General features: G+C 44.7%; 2 protein-coding genes across 3 annotated transcripts in view; one reads left to right on the top strand and one right to left on the bottom strand.

Moving 5' to 3' along the window:
• Positions 1–2,695, top strand: part of METTL17 (methyltransferase like 17) — a 13,466-nt gene extending 10,771 nt beyond the window's left edge. For both annotated transcript variants that reach the window (XM_076069686.1, XM_032960530.2), the window contains exon 14: positions 534–2,695. In XM_076069686.1, the coding sequence (XP_075925801.1) occupies positions 534–642 (109 nt within the window). In that variant the 3' untranslated portion in view covers positions 643–2,695. The remainder of the gene's footprint in view (positions 1–533) is intronic.
• Positions 2,138–22,214, bottom strand: PRIMPOL (primase and DNA directed polymerase). The gene is made up of 13 exons (XM_076069685.1): positions 21,655–22,214; positions 18,823–19,077; positions 18,460–18,575; positions 17,827–17,959; positions 17,464–17,611; positions 16,118–16,660; positions 14,320–14,575; positions 11,278–11,378; positions 6,383–6,466; positions 6,127–6,235; positions 4,760–4,842; positions 3,800–3,846; positions 2,138–3,205 (listed from the first exon to the last, which is right to left on the bottom strand). Exons 2-13 carry the CDS (start codon positions 19,024–19,026, stop codon positions 3,077–3,079), a joined length of 1,953 nt encoding a protein of 650 aa, XP_075925800.1. The 5' UTR covers positions 19,027–19,077; positions 21,655–22,214; the 3' UTR covers positions 2,138–3,076.

The following is a 22,214-nucleotide window of genomic DNA, read 5'->3' as shown; positions in this document are numbered from 1 at the left end:
CAGATATGACGTTTTGATGGAAACTGCAAGCATCCTCAGGACAGAACCAGGAAAGCAGAATAATTATCACCCAACACTGCCTAAGAAGAATAGGGAAGTCAGCTTTAGGTTGTTGGAATTATTGTTATTGTATAGCTCACACAGATTAACTTAAACAAATTGATGGATGTGGATGCTCGGGATTGTATGAAATATGTTCAGCAACTTGGATCATGGCAGGAAAGAAAGTAGGCACAATCAGAAGGGTGTGGTTGTGTGGTATGTGTGCAGGAAAACAATTGTCAGTGAGTCCACCCACACAAGATATTCACCACCCAAGTGCATCTGGAATCCCTTCAATGAGATGTTTTTTTCTATAAACAATGGGTAGTGCTTGTTTATACTCTATAAAGACTATCCTGCCAGTCAAGTGCAATGTTTAGTACTCAACTGGAATATGATGAAGTTACAACCTACTAAAGCAATTTTATATCATTAGATTGTCATTCGGACAAGCAGCTGTTGCAAATGCCTGTGTTTGTTGTGTGTCCTAGAGATCTGTACAGGAGCATTCGTCACTGCAAGGTGGGAGATAGGGTGCCTACAGACCAGCTGGACTTTAAGGAGAAGTCCAACCATGAATCATATGATGAGTCACAATGATGTGTGTTTTTTACGCTGACTGTTAAAAAATACAAGTTTAAACTATTAACTTTGACAGTCTTATTGTCCTGCGAACATTTTGGATTATGTGAAGACCACTGCATAATTCAAGGCCTCTGGAAAGGGAATTACTGTACATATGTTCAACAAATAATTATGAAATGAGATTCACTTTTCAAAATGTTGTTTTTTGAGAAAAAACATACGAACCAGAATACATGTTTTGCAAATAAATGTACGTCCAGACTGAAAATATCTTGGCACATCCTGCGTTTAAGCATGTTTGAACAAGATCCAGCAGGTGGCATCTCTCTCCTTCAAAAAGGATTTAAAATTAAATGGTCGCCCTGTGGTGACTGTGAAGTGCAATCTGTTCATCTCGTAAGCGACGACTGCTCACTACCGCGCTTACACCGACGCACGGAAGCAATACAACCCAACAACTCCTGATGCCCATGGATGGATTACTACACTCGCAGTTATGTTTTGCCAGTTGCTTTTCAAATGCTGTACGAAAGGGGGAGCGTATCCTTCACCGGCTCATGTAACCGAATCTGCCATTGGCACATGGCAGATGACTTTGAATGACCATGAGTATCATGTATCGTTTTCAAGAGGGTCCTGGCAAGTTTTTGTAGCAGGTGATGATTGGTGTTTATTCCAAATGAGTCATTTGCGGGCAATTTGTAATGTCGACTACGACCCGGGCACGCAATGGCCTACCCTTGCAAATAACTTCACAGAATCTTTAATACTCTTTGGTTCTTTCGGTAAAGTCACGTAGATATAAAATAAATAACGACGTTTCGGGCGCAACACAAGCATCCATCATCAGATGGTAAAGCGTGGTCTGCTGCTGAGGCAGACATCATGCTAATCTCTCACATTAACAGCCACTTCCGTGCCCTCGTCTAAGAGGCCGCTCTCCTAGCTTTTACATGCTAATTTCTCACATTAACATCATGCTAATCCCTCACATTAACATCATGCTAATCCCTCACATTAACATAGCCACTTCCGTGCCCTCGTTTAGGCCGCTCTCCTATCTTACAGTTACATGCTAATCTCTCACATAAACATCACTAGCCCCGGTCACTTCTTTATAACCCTTGAGCAACGCCCATTTCAAACCTTTTAAAACAGTCTGCCTCAGCAGCAGACCATGCTTTCTCACCTGATGGACGCTTGTGTTGCACCCGAAACGTGAATTATTTTATACCTACATGACTTATCGAAAGAACCAAAGAGTATGGATTCCTACAGTCACGAAAGCTTCAAATCAAGATAGAATCTTTAATGTCCAGTCAGGCAGATGGTGAATCTTTTTCCAGTTACTACACCCGCAGTATTAATCAGGGCAGCTGCTGGATTCCAACTGTGAACCTCTGCAATAAGCAGATAACACGCTACAGCTGGGTCATGTGATTGCCCCCCTAAATACCATCGTACCATAATCCATAACAGTGCGGTATATACGGTACACTAAACAAATGGCAATGCTTTAATAAAAAATTTAATGATTTAATACTGTAAAACTTAAACCAAAAACATAATTTGAATAAAACAATACATGTAAATGTATAGCGGACAGATGCGTAAACATGTTCAAACAGTAAATTCAACTGTGAATTCAGCTTATTAATATTTTTAAGACATTATTGCAACCTGTTTATTCACTAAATATGGAACATCAGGTACAAATCACACAAGCATTACAGTCGACTGTGTGCGGTGTATCCGATTTGCGGTTTAACCACGCACCTTAGAATTTGACAAATTAACAACTCATGGATTTTCCCTCAAACCCAAATTAATAATCTAAACACAGTTATACATTGTTATTCTTGGAAATGTTTACTACAAGTCACGTGCTTAAACCGAACAAATATGTGCTCTGGTTAATCCGAAATCCACGTGAACACCTACAGTACAGTAGCATACCTTTACGACAGTGGGAAGAGTTTGATTTTGATTGGTGTGGTCCTGCTACCCACTTGGTGAACTAACTCTTACTCGTTGGTTCTTTTTAAAATAAAGTACATTTATTTTATTTTGTATACCCACGTGACTTTACCGAAAGAACCAAAGAGTATGAATCCCTGCAGTCAAATCTAGATTGAGATAACTCTTCTGCGCGGGAGCAGGAGAGAGTTATCCACGGAGCACCCGCATTGATCGTTAGTTTTCGTTCCAAATCGAAAGAGTTAACAATCAAAATCGTCAGTTGTCTCATTTTGAGTGATCTATCCGATCAATAATTTTTTTAGTTTTAATCCATGAAACTGCCACTTAAACATAATTTATGCCTATAGTGTTTTTGGGCATAGAGATCCACAGAAAATAGATATTTTTGGATTATCCGGAGCCATCATCCCTGTCATTAGCGCGGAAAATCGAGTCTACTGTATGTACATCACACAAACGCTGTACGTCGTCATGTCGACATTCCCACGTGGGTGTCTTCCACGGTGGTTGTCGCTGTGTCTGTCTGGTTCTGTGTGTGGCCTTCTCCAACAACATCTTTATCTCCAGCTTCTCCAGGAAAATTGTCAAACCTATCGCTCTGTTTTTGGGGAAAATAACACGTAGATTATTATTACATTTAACAAGAGGTAAAATGGCGACAAATGAAAATATTTTAAAATAAACAAATGAAACAAACAATTTAAACTGAAAAACAAAAATGACTGTGTCCAAAACAAAATGACCATTTCTGTCAGCCTCGGGTTGTAAATCTAGTTCTGTAGTAAGATTCTGATCTTATAACCATATGGAATTCCCTCTAGATAGTTCTAACAATGTGGTGCTTTATTGACTTGGTTCCACACAAGGAGACAATCACGCGTAAATATTTTGTAAACTTGCTCTATCGACTGCAAGAGCTGGAGCATTGCTTCTGTAAGACAATGCCCCCAGCTCACACGGCAGAGGGAGATGCCCAGGCCGGTGCTGTCAAGGATTTCCATTTGGAGGAGCTCCTGCATCTTCTCCAGGCCTGGCACCCAGATTGAAGGAGCATCTAAAAACTTAACTTGATAAGGGAAGCAACACCAACGTGCCTAAGGAAGAACGTAATTTATGCAGATTTATCATGGGCAAACCAAAGCTAACAATGTAGTGCTTTGCTACGATGGCCAATGCCATTAAATATACTTACTCGAGAGAGAATTAATTTGGGGAGGCACTCTTGAGGAAGAGGATAGTCTGAAAACAATACACAAACCTATTTATGTTTGCATGTTAATGAATTTAAACATCCCAATGATGAAAACATACATGCAAATTGCTCCATTGGAATTCCACACAGCAACGTGACCCCTTACTGCGAAAACTTTACAGTACCCTCTAGAAATTTGAGACTTATTCTAGGGTAAGCAAGCGTAATAACAAAAATAATTTTAGGATTTCTTGACTCCGTAGCCATGTTATTCAATAATTCTAATTGGCTTCATAAATCAGCTGCAATGATACTTAAGTCTTCAAGGGTTATACAATCTCACCTACAATACCCAGTTTGCCTTTGCATACTATTATTAACATGCTTCCTGCTAAAAGGGGAAAAGTATTGTACTGCTAAAGTTAGGTAATAGTACAAATGATAATTATCCATTAAAATGGTAATTTAAGAAGCAGTAACAGGTGATGACAACACTGCATTGTTAGTGTCGGTTATGAATTCAAACATTTATTAACAGTGCAGGCCTTAAAGGCCCTAAATGTCACAACCACCAATAAACGTCGCTATCCAATTTCGTAATAGATTCTTGGGGACAATGTGTTACAAAAACCTAAGTGTTAAATTCACTTTCAAAGTTGCACTGGATAACATGTTTATAATTAATTGAGCAAGGTTATTATAGGAGCTTGGGGAAAATGAACGATGGGAGGGAAAAAGCACAAAGAGACCGAGTCCTCAACGTGGGTGAAAGAAGTGAGGTTCAGGGGGAACAGTAATCATGGGAGTAGCCATATAGCAGTGATAAGGCACAGACACATCAACTATACAACGCAATGAGTTGAAAACATTTACAACTTCTTACAATAAAGTTACATTTTATATTTGAATGTCATCACAAGGAGATACACTTCATGTCTACTTAGGATAAAAAAAACTCACTTTGAGAGCGGAAATGTATTGCTTTGCATTCCTGGTCGTGGCACTTCTGGTAGAAAATCCCCTGATGTAGGTCCACAAAGTAGCTGCATGAGCAGAGAATTCGGTAACATTTAATTTTACTTGTCTGAATTTATGAAATTAAAATCTTGGCTCATTACCCTAACAGAGGACCATGTTGCCAATCGTGTCAAACAAGCCAGGTGGTGGTGGCTATACACGTGGGCTGTAATCCAGCAGTGCGGAGGCGAGGGTTTGCGGATAGCACAAATCTGAAACTTCCTTCCCGTGGGTGTGAAGGTGCCAATACCCTGGCTCCTCAGAAGGCAGTACAGCAAGTGGCCTAATCTCCATCTGTTTCCATCTGTACGTGGATAAAGTGTTGCTTCCTCACGTGTGTGGGATTTCTCTGGGTGCCAGGGTTTCCTCCTACTTGTATACTCATTAATTGGCTGAATGCACCTTAAAATAAAAACCCAATGTAGGACTCAACTGAAAGAGTCCAACGACTCAGTGTGGCTTTCCTGAATAAGCAAATTATTATCAACAGTATTTCGTTTTAACTGGTGTCCACATGTTGTGATGCGGTTCGTTTCCATCAATCAATGTGGCTGAGGGATTGGAGGAGGGCAATTGACCTCTACCAGTGACGGTGAACACTGGTATCACAACATGTGTGGTAATGGTTGACCATACACCATGACATGCCTAATGTGCAGTAGAATATACTTGTGTACACAATATGGAATGGAATAAGCAAGCAGACAATATGCCTCCTTCCAATATCTGTCCTTACATGTAAAAAGTAAAAGTTTATTTAAGATGCCCCACAGCCACACAGCCTCCTGGCAGTACATAATTTCAGCAGCATTGGTTCAACACAAGCAAATGCTGGATTGGTTATCTATTTCGTATCTCATCAGCAGAGTTAGGTTTTCCTGAACCAATGCTGTATGTTGAAATTCTTTTGCACCGTACATGGATTTTCTGTTTGCAGTCACATAGTCACTTTAAGATGTTTTCTTGTTCGTGTTTTTGTTTGTTGTGGTTGCACCTGATTCAAGAGCCGAATGGCTCACAGGGCTATACCAAAAAAAAATAAAGAAACTGAAACATAGCCAACCGTGCTAATCGTAGGTGCAGGGGAAGGACAATAAATTAAACACAAAGTAGTTGTAAAGAAATTTGTTTTAGATTTAAAATGGTTGTGAAATGCAAGATGTTAGATATGGATCCGAGTTCGACACGAAACTATATACCACGTAATTATAATAATAGCGTCATTGTGCAGAATATAAGTAACAATATAAATATGCAGACAATACACCTGCTTCACATTTGGAATGGGCTTGGTGGCTAGCAATGCTTACCAGGTGTTATTGCTGCGGTGAGCTCGTCCCACATTCTCACACCACCGGTTCTTGGTTGCCTCGTAAACAAGCAGTCCGGTGCCTTCATAAAACTTCCAGCAACGTATATCTGGTAACAGCCAGAAGGCAATATCCAAAAAATAGCGATTGCAGAGCACCAGGGTTACCGTTTGGTGGATCCACCCAAGATGAGCTCTTGTGTTTTGCATACAAATCTCACGCATGACATAGCTCTGAGTGTTTCAAGCATTCCCACCTCCTTGGACTCCTCCCTTGTTGAGCTGTGACCGTATGTACGCATCAATTTCTGGGAATGGAGACGCCTGGTATCCAGTAACCACTGAGCAAAAAAAAATGTCAGCGAAATATGGGACGCATTAAAAACAATCATGGAAAACAATGACATTGTAAATGTACAATGTTTTTTTCTTGAGATTGTTTTAATTCATAAACCAACTGCATTTACATTGTGCTGTTGCCATTGTAATATTCATAATTTAAATGTGAAACTCTAAGCTATCGCATCACCAAACTGAGAAAAAACCCCACAATAAAACGCAGCTCATTACACCGCAGATTCAGATATACAGCATGCAAGTCTTGTCCCTCGAAAATATCTCCTGCCTCCCCTCTCCATTGGTCATGAAGCAGACAGCCATCGACACCCACCCCCTGGCCCTCTTAAGTCCCTTGGTTGCGTGCGCCGTTGGGTAAACAGACGCGGAGGCACACAACAACAACAACACAACAACCGCCATTCGCCACTAAGTGGCGGTGATGTCACCACGACGCTTGTGCCAGGCTATGTGCACCTTGAGGCCACGTGAAGTGTCGAACGCCCACTGGCAGGTCACGGGGCAGACCCAGATGCCACGGGTTCACTAACTGAGACAAGTGGCTGATGCACCACTTGTGCCCCCTGTGCCAACTTGCTGTGCTTTAGCCACCCGGCGCTCCGCTCGTTGTGAGCGTCGCTCCTCCGCCCTCCGTTGTTGTTGGAGGGCGACTGCCTCCAACTTCCCAGTAGCGTCCTTCACGAGCATCCTCCACAAAGGCCGTTCTTGACACCGCTGGTACCAGTCATCGGCAAGTCAACTCAGCTCCACGTCCTCCTGTACCACGTCCTCCTGTACCACATCACTCCATCTCTTCTCTAGCCCGTGCCGCGCCTGTTTAGCCCCCTCGATCCGGCCGAACAAAAGCTGTTTAGGCATGCGGTGGCTGGGCATGCGGGCTACATGACCCAGCGAACGCAGCCTTGCCTGCCAGAGGAGCTCACCGATGGGACTTTGTCCACATCTTTCAAGGATTTGTGAGCTCGCACAATCCAGCCTGGTTACACCCAGGATGGATCGTAGGCAGGCCAGCCAAAATGTTTTTTACCGGCGAAGATGTTCCATTAGGGGGGTCCACGTTTCGCAAGCGTAGAGAAGGGAGGGAATGACCATGGCCGAGAAGACCTGAAGCTTCGTGCGAAGTGATAGGCCAGGTATCTTCCACGCAGCGTTTTGCAACCGACTGATTCGGAGTGAGACCTCTGCTGTTAAACCGGAGCCGGTCATGAGCACACTGCCAAGGTATGGGAAACTCTCCACTCTCTCCACAACTGCCCTATCACCAATTGGAAGTTGTGGGGGTGGAGTGTCCGATGGTACAATATACCCAGGCAGGTGCTTAGTTTTGGTGGGGCTGATGGTAAGGCCCCACCTCTTGGTGGCAAGCTCCAAGTTCAGCAGCAGCGCCTCCAACTCCTCTGAGTGAGCAGCAATTACCAGATCATTGGCATACATAACGTGGTTGAGCAATAGGGAGCCATCCCTTGACCGCACCCGGGCATCGATCAGCCTCCCATTGTATCTGTACCAAATGGAAATTCCTCCGGTACAGCTATTGAAGGCTTCACAAACTACGTGGTCAAAATAGATGTTAAATAATGTGGGAGCCAGAGGACATCCCTGTCGCACCCCAAGGTGTACAGGGAATGGCTCTGACTCCCGGCCATGAAGTTTTACCCAAGCTCGCTCACCATCATGAAAGTCCTTAATGAGCGTGAGCCGAGGGTCAGGGACTCCGAAAGCATGAAGAACAACCCAGAGCCCAGGCCTACTGATGGTATCATAGGCCTTGACCAGGTCAATAAAGCAGAGATGTAGGTCTTGTTGGAATTCCCTACACCTCTGCTGTAGCAGACAGACAGAAAATATGGCATATGTGCAGGACCCCCTTTTCTGAAACCGCATTGGGGCTCCGCAAGCCTCTCCTCAGCGTGCCTAGCAAGGCGATGTTGAATAATCCTTGCCAGGACCTTTCCCGGCACACTGAGGAGTGAGATGCCCCTGTAGTTGTTACAGTCTGTGCGGTCCCCCTTCTTAAAGAGGGGGACCACCAGGGCATCCTTCCAATCCTGCGAAACCTGTCCAGTGGTCCAGACTGTTGTTATGATGTCATGTAGGGCAGTCTGCGCACAAATGCCACTCTCCCTCAGCATTTCACTTGGGAGATCATCTCTGCCCGGTGCCTTTCCTGGTCTCAGACTCTGGATCGCCTTCAGTACTTCCTCAACTAGATGGCACCTCAGCCAGCCACTCACAGGGGGTGACTTCCTCCTCCAATATTTGAGGCACCGCAGCCTCAGCAGGGTCATCCCCACTTTGTCCCATGGTGTTTTCCAGGCTGAGGGATTTCCCCTCCCCCAGGACCTCACAGAAATGCTCAGCAAATCTGCAAACCTGTTCCTGGGGGTCGGAGATTGGATCACCGTTCTTTCCCCTAATGATGGTAATAGGTGTGGCGCTGCAGGTTACTTTTTAGATGGAATTAAAGAGCGATTTATGATCGCGGGCCACTGAGGCAGACTCCATCTCCTCAGCAACCCGCGACCACCACCCATCCTTGCAGCACCTCACGACTCTCCAAACCTCCGAGTGAAGGCTCCGGTAAGCCTCCTCATTCTCTGACGTGGGATGCTGTAGCCGATGAGAGTTGGCCTGTCGCTTCTTCTCAGCCAGCTTGAACACCTCCTCTGTCAGCCAGGGTCTCTGGGGAGGTCTGGACCGTGGACCCAAAGCAGCCATTGCAGCTGCATGAGCCACAGTCCTAAACCTTGCCCATTTCCCCTCAACATCAGGAGGAGAGGGGGGACGATGCCAACCCCAGCTGTAAGTGATGATGAAATTCTCGCTTGCAATTTTCATCAGCTAGCTGAGACCATGCCACTAAGGGTTTGAATGGGGTCCTGGGTGTACACCCACCACCGGAGTAGAAGAATGACAGGCGCATCTTACAGATGACAAGTCGATGGTCAGTGGGCAGATCAGCTCCACGGTAGGTCCTGGCCCGCATCCGCTGTTCCGTCACTATGTAGTCCAGCAGATGTTCTTGCTTGGACCAGGCATGCATCCATGATGCGGTGTGGATGCGCTGATGCCGGAACAGCGTGTTGGTAATTACACGCCCATGGGCTACACAAAAATCTAGCAGCCTTCTGCCGTTGCTATTGAACTGATCTGGCCCATGCCTTCCAATTACTCCAGACCAGGTGCCAGCATCATGAACTCAGGCATTGAAGTCACCCAACAAGATGACTCTATCCCGAGGGGCCACTTTAGCTAGCACCTGTGACAGGTCATAGAAGGCATCTGACTAATCGGGCTTGCCTGCATCCCTCCACGGATGTTTGTCTTCAGTGGGGGCATAAGTAACCACGACCACCACTCCTCAACTCTGGTTGATGGGAAGACAAGCCCAAAGTAGCCTGGGGCCTACAGCTTCCCACACCTCACTGCCACGCTCCCACGCCCCCTTCATTATTTTATTCATAAGAAGAGCCACACCCTGTTGTTTAGGAGTCTCCTGCCCCGAGTAGAGGACTGTCCACCCCTCATGGTGGCAGGAGCCAGAGACGGTTCACCGGACGTCCTGAATACCACAGAGATCCAGGCAGTACCGATCCAGCTCCCGACATAGGAGTGGCAGCCTCTCTTCCGCAGTGAGCGTTTGAACATTCCACGTGGCCACACGTAGTGGTTTTCTGTTGTTTCTGGAGGAGCCCCAAGGGTAAGGATTCAGTCTCCCGGCTCCGCCAAATGGGGTTTGGCCAGGAGACGTCATAGACACCTGTCCCCCTGGGGCCTCCGGCACAAGTTTATTTATTACATTTTGTGGTCATGGTTTAGTGGTAATTAATTGAAGGCGGAGGTGTTATCAGCCCCTCGCACCCATCCAGAGCCGCCATTTAGCCACTGTGGTGGTTACAAATGCAATGAGGGGAAAGGCCAATCGGAATTGGCCCACCCCCCACGGCACTGCCCATGACAGCGTTGCCCATCCGGCACCACAAGGAGGTAGGGGGTTGTTTTTCCGGACCAGACACAACAACAACAAACAACCGCCATTCGCCACTAAGTGGCGGTGACGTCACCACGACGCTTGTGCCAGGCCATGTGCACCTTGAGGCCAGACGCACACACAGTGACACAGACACGTATTTTACATGATAATGCGAGTAGTCTATAACACGGCTATTATTCATGCCCCCCATTGCCCACGTTATATTGGGATTTTACTGTATATATAAAAACACACTTTGCTCAATAATGAATATATATACTGGCTCTGTGGCCCCTATGTATCCCATGAAGGTACTTGGGACACCTAAGGTGAAATTACTGATACCAACAGGAAGCGCAGAAGTACACGCTGCTGGAAAACACAATTATGTTTAGATATCCATTGTCTTATCTGCAAATTCACTTGTCTAATGATGGTCCACTATACAACACAGTTAAGACTTCTTGTGGATTATTAATAAAGACAATAGTAATAATTTAACATGCAGGCTTTCACAACCAATTTTCATTCATATTTGATTTTTTGGTTCAGGTCAGGTAAATAAAGTGTGTGTTATAAACCCTCGTTCACCAGACACAACCAATGACTGAAGTTGCCATGTGAACAATTTATAACAATGGTACGACTATCCCTTGTGACAATGAGGCAGAATGGCAGAAAGGCATTAATACGGGCTTAATCAAAATCAGACACACGTTCTGATACTTTGTGCCCAGCCACTAACTAGCAAATCAGTATTTTCAGAATCGTACTATAAAGCAAAAGGTACACTGGGATATCAGCTCAAAGAGTTTAACTCACGTTTCGCGTCACCGTGAGCATTGTTTGCAGCGAAGGTGTTTGTCCTGTGAGTGTCCATGGGAGAGCCGAGGCAGCTCAGTAAGCGAAGGCCTGGGGCTCGTCTATCGCATTCACATGCAAAGGTTCGCACACGCACATACATGAGGTAATGTGGCCCAGCGTGTTCGCCGTATGTTGCAGAGGTTTTCTGGTCAATTTCGGCAGACTGCCCACAGTGGACGTTAGAGAACGCGTAACATAATTCAAAACAAATAGGCCATTGTTCTTGCGGCATCACGGTCCGAATTCGAGATACAATTACCTGAAAATTACTCAAATAGGATTACACACAGTAATCATGGCCCCCTACTGACAAACTTATGCCCGGTGCCGAGATCCTTTGTGCCAGGACAGCTGGCACTTGGGGTGTCTATCGGATTGTTTCAGATGAGATATGATGTAAAGCACTTTGCATTGCTGAGGCATTTAAGCAACACCATATACATGAACAAAAATTATTCTTACACAATTCAGATACAGATAACATGGATGTTTATACGCAACAATAATGCACACAAATATCAAAACGTATCTATTCAGAATAACACTGGAACAAAGCTGCATATACAGTGAGGGAAAAAGTATTTGATCCCCTACTGATTTTGTACGTTTGCCCACTGACAAAGAAATTATCAGTCTATAATTTTAATGGTAGGTTTATTTGAACAGTGAGAGACAGAATAACAACAAAATCCAGAAGAACGCATGTCAAAAATGTTATAAATTGATTTGCATTTTAATGAGGGAAATAAGTATTTGACCCCCTCTCAATCAGAAAGATTTCTGGCTCCCAGGTGTTTTTTATACAGGTAACGAGCTGAGATTAGGAGCACACTTTTAAAGGGAGTGCTCCTCATCTCAGCTTGTTACCTGTATAAAAGACAACTGTCCACAGAAGCAATCAATCAATCAGATTCCAAACTCTCCACCATGGCCAAGACCAAAGAGCTCTCCAAGGATGTCAGGGACAAGATTGTAGACCTACACAAGGCTGGAATGGGCTACAAAACCATTGACAAGCAGCTTGGTGAGAAGGTGACAACAGTTGGTGCGATTATTCGCAAATGGAAGAAACACAAAAGAACTGTCAATCTCCCTCGGCCTGGGGCTCCATGCAAGATCTCACCTCGTGGAGTTGCAATGATCATGAGAACGGTGAGGAATCAGCCTAGAACTACACAGGAGGATCTTGTCAATGATCTCAAGGCAGCTGGGACCATAGTCACCAAGAAAACAATTGGTAACACACTATGCCGCGAAGGACTGAAATCCTGCAGCGCCCGCAAGGTCCCCCTGCTCAAGAAAGCACATATACATGCCCGTCTGAAGTTTGCCAATGAACATCTGAATGATTCAGAGGACAACTGGGTGAAAGTGTTGTGGTCAGATGAGACCAAAATGGAGCTCTTTGGCATCAACTCAACTCGCCGTGTTTGGAGGAGGAGGAATGCTGCCTATGACCCCAAGAAGACCATCCCCACCGTCAAACATGGAGGTGGAAACATTATGCTTTGGGGGTGTTTTTCTGCTAAGGGGACAGGACAATTTCACCGCATCAAAGGGACGATGGACGGGGCCATGTACCGTCAAATCTTGGGTGAGAACCTCCTTCCCTCAGCCAGGGCATTGAAAATGGGTCGTGGATGGGTATTCCAGCATGACAATGACCCAAAACACACGGCCAAGGCAACAAAGGAGTGGCTCAAGAAGAAGCACATTAAGGTCCTGGAGTGGCCTAGCCAGTCTCCAGACCTTAATCCCATGAAAAAATCTGTGGAGGGAGCTGAAGGTTCGAGTTTGCCAAACGTCAGCCTCAAAACCTTAATGACTTGGAGAAGATCTGTAAAGAGGAGTGGGACAAAATCCTTCCTGAGATGTGTGCAAACCTGGTGGCCAACTACAAGAAACGTCTGACCTCTGTGATTGCCAACAAGGGTTTTGCCACCAAGTACTAAGTCATGTTTTGCAGAGGGGTCAAATACTTATTTCCCTCATTAAAATGCAAATCAATTTATAACATTTTTGACATGCGTCTTTCTGGATTTTGTTGTTGTTATTCTCTCTCACTGTTCAAATAAACCTGCCATTAAAATTATAGACTGATCATTTCTTTGTCAGTGGGCAAACGTACAAAATCAGCAGGGGATCAAATACTTTTTCCCTCACTGTCGAGAACAATAATACATTAATACAACATAGAGAATGACCGTGCATCTCTGTGCTCTACTGAACACAAGGCAGTGCTCTACTGAACACAAGGCAGTGCTCATCTGCATTGGTGGCCCTGAGCCGGTGATGGATATTACACATTCTTACAGAAGCATCAAAAGCAGCAGAACTATTTACTAAACATTGATACAGAAATTAAATCTCAATTGAAAAATGATCCCTCCATTTTTTCTTAATTTTTTTAGACAAAGCTCAATTCAGAATGAGAGACCCATTAGCCTATTACCACACACGTTTATGAAGAGCCCGGAGTATCGAAAAGACAGTTAGAGGCCAACCAGCCATGTGAGTCAACTGGATTTAGAAAATAAGTTTTCTACCATTGACTACATACATACTATCACTCAGATTCAAGAAGATACAAATGAATATCTAATACCACGATTGAATGTTTTTTTGTAGATTGAAACCGATCCAGTCATCCAAGGTCTTACAAACCAAGGCCTTCATAAAAAATATATGTAGCTATTATCAAAGCCATTTATAAAGATAGCCCAGCTAAACTGAGATTGTGTGAACTAATTAAAAAAACACTCTAATATAGGCAGACAATTGTGTAGTCAGCATGTAATAACCAGAAATATAAATTTAGATATTTTAAAGGATTACTTTTTGAAATAAACTTTCATTTAAAATAACCATTATTTTAAGGAATATCTAATTAGCAGCATATTAAAAGTCTTTATTTAAAGAGGAGAATAAAAATACAATCAGGCAACCTATACATCCACACCCGCTGCACCCACTGGTCATATGTTAAGATGTCAGACTCACTCTACATTGGTGATAAGTGAAGCCAAAAAAATCTTCTCCTGCAGCCTCACGTGTTTCTTGGCCTCTGAGGAGCAGGCAGGCCTTTCGGAAGCTCTGGTTGTCCCTGTGGACGGCATTGTCTCTCTGGCTCTGTGGATCCCCCATGCAGGGAGTCTTTGAGCTACATAACTGTCATCTGGAGCCAGTCGCAGTGGGACAAGCACTCCTGCCTTTGATGAGCCATACAATCGGAAGTTCCTGTTCTTGGTGTATACACCTGTATGGAGAGGGCACATGCCTTTGTATAAGACTTCACACTACATTCTGTACAATATATCATATGGAACAAGGCAAACAGCTCTTCTAGACAAAGATGAAAGTTAAATAAACCGATGCACCAAATGTATTTTATAATGGGATAAAAATGTGGTTGATGGGATGTGTAAAATAAACTTTTATTTTATATTTCGAGGGACAGATATGTAAATTAGGCATACTATAAATATTTATTTTGTAACTTATAGTCCTGTAGTGAGTCCAACTGAGTCGCAGACGTTGTTCTTTAGAGGCAACACATTTATTTGTAACATAAACACGTAACACTTAGGGGTAACGCTGCCCCTTCACCAGATACAGCCTAGGGTGGTGGCCACCCAGCTAACTACCCTAAACGGAGGAGTTACAGCTACGAAGGGTCTGACCCTCACTCGGGTCCTGACCACGTTTTGATGCCTGTAGAGCTTCCAGCTTGCAGTGACCCCGGTTCCTCTCAGGGAACCCACCACCTTATATCCCCCTGGATCGGGGCTGCTCTGCCCTTGGCCTCGCCTGCCTTTGAGCGTTCCAGCTCTCTCTCAATCCCTCTCGAGAGCTCTCCCCGGACACGTGATGGCCCCCTAGCCACCCCACCTGGGGGCCTCTCTGTGGACACTCCGGATCATGTGTCTACGGGCTCAACCAGTGCCATGGCCCGGGGCAACCCTGTCCCTGGACTGACACTCTCCCACTTACCCTTGTGGGAGCCCGCATTACACGCTATGCAAGGTGAACACGCTAACCCAGCGCACACCAAGCCCCGCTAGGGCTGGTACCACACCGCTTGTGGGGTGTACGCGATGACAGTGCATCGCGCACCACAGCCTTCTCGGGTCAGCACCATACATCCCTGATGTCACTACAGTCCTGCCCAAACACTACTGATCATTTTGTGTTATATATTATGAAATTTCGTGTCAAACTAGGGCCCATAGAGAATAAAAAGGGTCCTTGCCTATAAAAATCCAGCAGTTTATCAGAATTGGCTCGAGAAAGCCTGACTTGGCTGATGAGACACTGCATGTTAAAGCTGATCCAGAGTTTGCTGGTGTTTAACCAATACTACTGAAACTATGCGCTCCTAGAAGGCCATGTGACTGTTGGAACCTATAAAAATGTATTTTATATATCATCCGATGGGTAATTTTGCTGGACATTGGTCTGAAAAGGTCATAGTTGAATGGATGAAATATATATTTTATGAGACAGATTAATTAACAGACTGTTTATTTCAATAATCTCACCAGATGGCTCGGCAGTAAACCGAGCGGCTCTCAATCGGAATGTTACGATACAATGAGTACTGTACCATCTTGTGAGGAAGTCAATAGTAGTTGTCCTATGGATAGACTCTCTCCAATCATAGGAATATGGACTTTCATCCACTGGCTCAGGGCTGTAAACAGCAAATGAGCACTCACTTTATCCTCATTTGAGCAGGAAATCACTTTCATTTTTTATTTCACAACTGTAGAATAAAATCGAGTTCACTCAGGCTTCTTACCTAGGTCAACAGCCAGGGTGAGTTGTCCGGTTTTGTCCTTCACAATCAAAGCCTCCAGAAAATGTTGCCAGGTTGCTCTGTAATCCAAGATATCCCACAGTGACCTTTTCTCAGGTCCTGATGTCCCCTGATCTTGAGGGTAATACCATGTTTCAGAACAGTCCAGGGTCATCTCTCCTGCCTTGGTGAACTGTGTGTTTGTGTGATCATGCAGGGTTCCTGTGCACTCTCCATTGCTTTTCGACTCCTGATCATTTTCAGAACCACAGCGTGAAGACTCTAGGTCGAACTCCCTCTTCCAGTTCTCAATCCATGAATCATTAGAGTCGGCATCATCCCACAGTGTTTTGTGAGATTCTAGGATATCCAATGGTTCTTTGATCTTAAACTCTCCCTGAAGCATCTGGGATAATGTGGATTCTGCAATATGTGGCACTGCTGGACTTTCAGTCGGACACACAGAATGGGCTTCTGGGACACCTTGCAGTTTAATGTTGCAAATTTTCTCAGCAAGCGGCTTGAATATTTTTCGGACAAAGTTTCCTGAATGTTCGGTCAAGGGTTATGAAAGATATGTTAAAATACAAACACATGATGCTTTAAACATATATTGTATACATATCCTAGAACAAGGACATTGAATAGCTTGTGCCTTGGTCATAGGGTGATTTTGTTGAACAAATGGAAGTAGCTCGTGTGTAGCAACTAGTATGTGTGGCAACAGCACATGTAAGGACATTATTATTGTACCATCTTCCCCCCAGTTAAATTACAGGATTGGGGTTTTCCTCACCTGCTTGTGACAGTAGTTATTCTTTTGTGTTCATAATTAAATCTGTTTTTTATTTTCTAGAGCTTTGGGTGATGTTTTTTTGTGAAAGGCATTCATAAAATAATCATTCTAACGGCAGGACACAGAGTTCATTCTAATTTTTACTTGAGGATGTGGCTCAGTAACTTCCAATATGTAAGGGGTTTCAAAAACCATGCTAAATGCAGGACAGGTTATATCCAGTCACATGTTTTCAGCAAAATACTGCATTGGACAATGGGTATCATAAACAAACAGTTTTGCCTCATTCACATTCTGTTCCGTCACGACACAGCAGGTAAAATTTCTTCTCTTTACGCACGAATATGCCAAATTATTTAGTTTTTATTGTATAGTTAAAAATGTACATAATATCAACACGATATGTATATCTAAAGAAATTATTATGAAACATAATATTAATTGTGAAAGCCTATGAAAAAAAATCTTCAAAGAAATATCTGTATTTTTACAATGAAGATTGTGTCTGGTACTTTTGGCTACGGCACTGTGTGACTCAGCAGTGTGTACGTGCCGGCTTGCAGGTTGTCCTGAAAAGCTGCACCAGGGATGTGGAACAGCAAGTGCCGGCTGAACTTGCTGGCTGAGCTTGAGTCCAGAGAAAGCACATCTCCCGTCGTGCAAGCCAGCCCGTAGCACGCTTGAATACATGCACAGACATACTGCCCACAAGCACACGTGTCAACATGGGTGGTGATATAGCCCAGCAGGAGATTTATTGCAAGGCCAAACCTTTACCTTTTTCACCTGCTGCTTTAACCACAGCCATGTGGAATTCACACTGGTCCTGAGACAGGCATCATCTCGTGAGACCCTGACCCCTCATGCACCTTCAATCCCTCAATCCGTGAAGGGTGCAGACCTATGGGCTACTCACCTTAATGAGAGTGGCTGTTAAGCTACCCCCATCCAGGTCAGGGTTGCTCTCCCGTGAGAACTCCACATCAAAATACAAGTGACACGTGCTGCCCTCTGGGATCACCTCGTAGTAATGCGCCTGGTGTGATGCCCTACAGGAACACGCCACCAATCACAATCACTCCCAGTCAATATAATTGCTCAATAAAGGTCTCTCCGTGTTGGCGAGAGGGAACGCGGTGCGATTCGTCTCTAATCAAGGTAATGACTGCATCTGCGCCATCATTAATCTGTCAACTCCCTGCCCTTTTTCAAGTTCAGGCTCAAGACCTTCCTCTTCTGTCTATGGCCATCATTTTCTTCCCTCAGAAAGAAATATAGCATACCAATTTAGGATACAGAATGTAAGTCGTGCATACCTGTGCAAAATAGCATACATTTCTATTTTGGGTTTTGAAAGAGTGCATGTAAAAAATAAAGCGTTGTCGTCCTGCTTTTTAAACATCATGCACAGTGGAAATTAAATCTAGGAAGTGCCAATTGGTAGTATGATTGGAGAGTTGTCTGCTAAAAGTGTCTACAAGATAACATATCTGGTGCAGTTCATAGCAAGTACTGTGCAACACATAGTGTACACCGAGGGCATTCGTACCTTCCACTGCAGTACACATGATAGTAATGCCAAAACTCGGAGTAGGATGTGACCAGGAAGGCTCTTGTACCTGTGGGCGCTTGGTTAGGACGCTCAAATGCGAACGTGTGTACCTCCTGGACACACACACACACACAATGCGACCCATACTCATATGTACCGGATTTCAAAATATATTTCATTTCAAAAAGGTAAAGCAGAAAAGCTGACAACAAATGGTTACATTTGCACGTAAACACCAAAAGCAATTTCGGTTGAATCCAGATAACTAAACCATGGGGAAACTCTCCTGGGTGTCTCTGGCTGCGCGCGTTGAAACACAAAAAACGGGCGTCGTGAGGGGCTCGTGTCGCCGCTCCTTACCTGAGCTGGGGCGGCGCTGCGCGCCAACTGCAGCGCGTCCGCCTGTCGGTGGAAGAGGCGCCACATGTGCGGGGGTTGGTCTGGCGTTGACAGGCGGGGCCGGTAAGGGGCGGTGGCGAGGGGCAGCTTGCTGAAGATACGCGCCCGTAGTGACACGCGCTCTTGCAGCTGGGCCCAGCGCGCCCGGCCCTTGCTGTCACTCATCTGCTTGACACTCAGCGAGTCTGCAGCCCCCTCGCAGCAGCAGTAGCGCCACTGGGGAATGAACAGCGATATGTGTATTTACCGTATACATGTGCGCAGACATTACGGATTTAACGCCGGTTATTCGGCGACACTGACATTGGCAGTGGTGCCACAAAGCACAAAAAACTGAACACATTAATCAATAACAATGCCCTAAAAGGAAAAATAAAAAAAATAAGCAATGCTTCCGGCAATCACCCTTCTGCATAGCATGCAATATATGTGCTATGAAGCCTTGTTGGCAATTAGAAACAGAACTCTTGGAAACAGTTCAAAATCACTTGTGACCGTGATAAGGGCACCGCACTGTCCCTGAACTCTGCACGAATGAAACATGAGGAAGACGTCACTGCAGATTTAAGACTGCACTCACTATGGCTGTAATGCCTGGCAACTCCTCTGGAACCTAGGTGCCTCAAAACCAACAGACTGCCAAAAACCACAGCGAATCAGAATATTTATTTATACTGAAGGAATCCGATGAGCTATAAATCTCGTTTTCACAGATGTGCACCCATAGAATGCTGACAGCATCACGTACCTCCTGGCTTTGACATTCCTGCTCCAAGACACCTGTTTAACAACTCACCGCATCAGAACTTCAACAGGCCGATGCGTACGTCTCCATGAATGGAAAAGTAAAGACAAGCCACACTAGTTCGACTGTGATCATGCGACTCAAATTATGTACCACATAATAAACCACTGTAGTAGTGTGTTGCTCTTACAAAGGAACAGCACGACACGAATGCTCTCCTGAAACCCTCTCGTGGCCAACAGACCTCATGACGGCACTCTTAGCTCCTGGGAATATTGCAATATATCAACCCCTTATCAGTCCTACCTTTATTGATGTAGTTTATACTTAGTTATTTCACGTCGGTTTATTGTATAATAGTTGGGTAGTTGCAGTTATTTAGCGTCAATATACTAAATGCCTCTGTTGACATGTAAACTCTGACTTTAACATAGCTACTTCCGTGACCAGTTACATGCAAAATTCTGACCTTAAAATCCTGCTAATCTCTCACATTAACACAGCTACTTCAATGCTAAATTCTTCTGTTGATATGTAAACTCCTTTGTCAAGGCGCTCTGCTCCTCCCACCCAGCTTAAAATATGCTGCCAAGCTTAGCAGTGTTCATTGGAGCGCTGTCTTTCCGACAGTTCTGTTTCTTCACCTGAGGAAGGCTACTTGTGTTGTGGCCGAAACGTCGTGATAATTTTATTTGTTTTAGAATTTTTATTATTTCATTATTTCCCTTCTACGTGACTTTACCTTATTACAAATTCAGACCTCATTGGTCACTCCGTGTCACTATAAATCTCAACGTTCACCCTACAAAGCCCCGTATTGTAGCGGCTGTACGCCGTTTGGACCTGAAAACGAAATTTCCCTGTACAGGAGGAATACGGGTAAAACGTATGGGTTGACAGGTATGGTGGAATCGTGCTATGAAGATGGGTCATTGTCCGAACGGTCGCCTATTATATATTTTCCTTTCAAGGCAGTCTCACGCGAGTGGTACAAGCCATGATTTTGTCGATGAAGATTGACGGAAGCAATAACAAAACGTTGAGGTTGGTGCAGTGTACGGTCAGGGGCGCAACTATGGGGTTCGTGGCAGCGTTATGCGACGCCGGCCAACAGATAAACAAGCAAAACGTCTTAAGGAATTTGATTTAAAAATGTTACCTACGGTCTACCATGGACCAGTACCGATTAACGCATCTGGCGATATCAATCGATCAGCATAAAGTAGCCCGATCCACGACCTCCTTTTGACGAAATCCTTGACCGATTGGCCGTAATGAAAGCACAACGCGTGCTAACTTGAGTACTGTATCATTAAATATATTTTATTATTAACGCTGTCACTGCGAGACTGTCTTCCTCAAAACACAATACACGGTGCAACTAGAATAGTACGGTTAGAGTCCACATTATTCAAAAACTAGTTTTTAAAATCTTGACTTAAAAGTTTTCGTGACTGTAGGAATTCATATTCTTTGGGGGGTCTTTCGGTAAAGTCACGCAGAAAACAACTAAAAATTATTTTTTTTAAACTACGACGTTTCGATCGCAACACAAGCAATCCTGATGACGATTGCTTGTGTTGCGATCGAAACGTCGTAGTTTTTTGTAAAAAAGAAAAATGTTTCTACGCGACTTTACCGAAAGACCCAAAGAATATAGTTTAAAAAAAATCCGTAGATGTTTCAGTAGTGAGTCAGGGGGAGCGGGGAGTAAAGAGGGGGCCAATAGTCGCATCTTGCATAGCCCCACCAAATTGAAATATGTAGTTGCGTCGAAAGATGTTCAACATAAGAGTACATCCACGCAATCCTTTCGATTACAGCAGAAACACAGAGCATCGGCAGTGATGTTGATTTACGCAAACCCGCACTTCAAGTAGTAAACGCAAGACAAAATAGCCGCCTCAGCACACCGATCACTCCCTCACCACGTCTCACAAACACTCTTTAACCACACACAGACACACACACATCACCAACCACGCCTCAGCATCACACCTCCTCGCCCGTCACTCACTCTGCAACACACCGCTACACCTCGTCATTACCTTCACCACCACCACTCCGCCTGCCGCGTTACGGCGGAGGGACCGTGCGGAGAGAGACTGTGGAAGAGAACAAGAGGGAGAGAGAGAAGCGATGTGGAGACAACAGAGACGGTGAAAGAGAACAAGAGGGAGCCTTCAGAGAGAGAGAGGCGATGTGGTGACAACAGAGACTGTAGAAGAGAACAAGAGGGTGAGAGAGAAGCGATGTGGTGACAAGAGACTGTTGAAGAGAACAAGAGGGAGCCTCCAGAGAGAGAGACGATGTGGAGACAACAGAGACTGTGGAAGAGAACAAGAGGGAGCCTCCAGAGAGAGAGACGATGTGGAGACAACAGAGACTGTGGAAGAGAACAAGAGGGAGCCTGCAGAGAGAGAAGCGATGTGGAGACAACAGAGACTGTGGAAGAGAACAAGAGGGAGCCTCCAGAGAGAGAAGCGATGTGGAGACAACAGAGACTGTGGAAGAGAACAAGAGGGAGAGAGAGGCGATGTGGAGACAACAGAGACTGTGGAAGAGAACAAGAGGGAGGCGATGTGTGACAACAGAGACCGCGGAGTGA

Source organism: Petromyzon marinus, chromosome 25 (genome assembly GCF_048934315.1).
Source record: "Petromyzon marinus isolate PM22_M1 ecotype Great Lakes invasive population chromosome 25, UKy_Petmar_22M1.pri1.0, whole genome shotgun sequence".
Taxonomy (NCBI): domain Eukaryota; kingdom Metazoa; phylum Chordata; class Hyperoartia; order Petromyzontiformes; family Petromyzontidae; genus Petromyzon; species Petromyzon marinus.
Note: the sequence above shows the minus strand (reverse complement) of the source record. Positions and strands in the feature narration are given on the sequence as shown.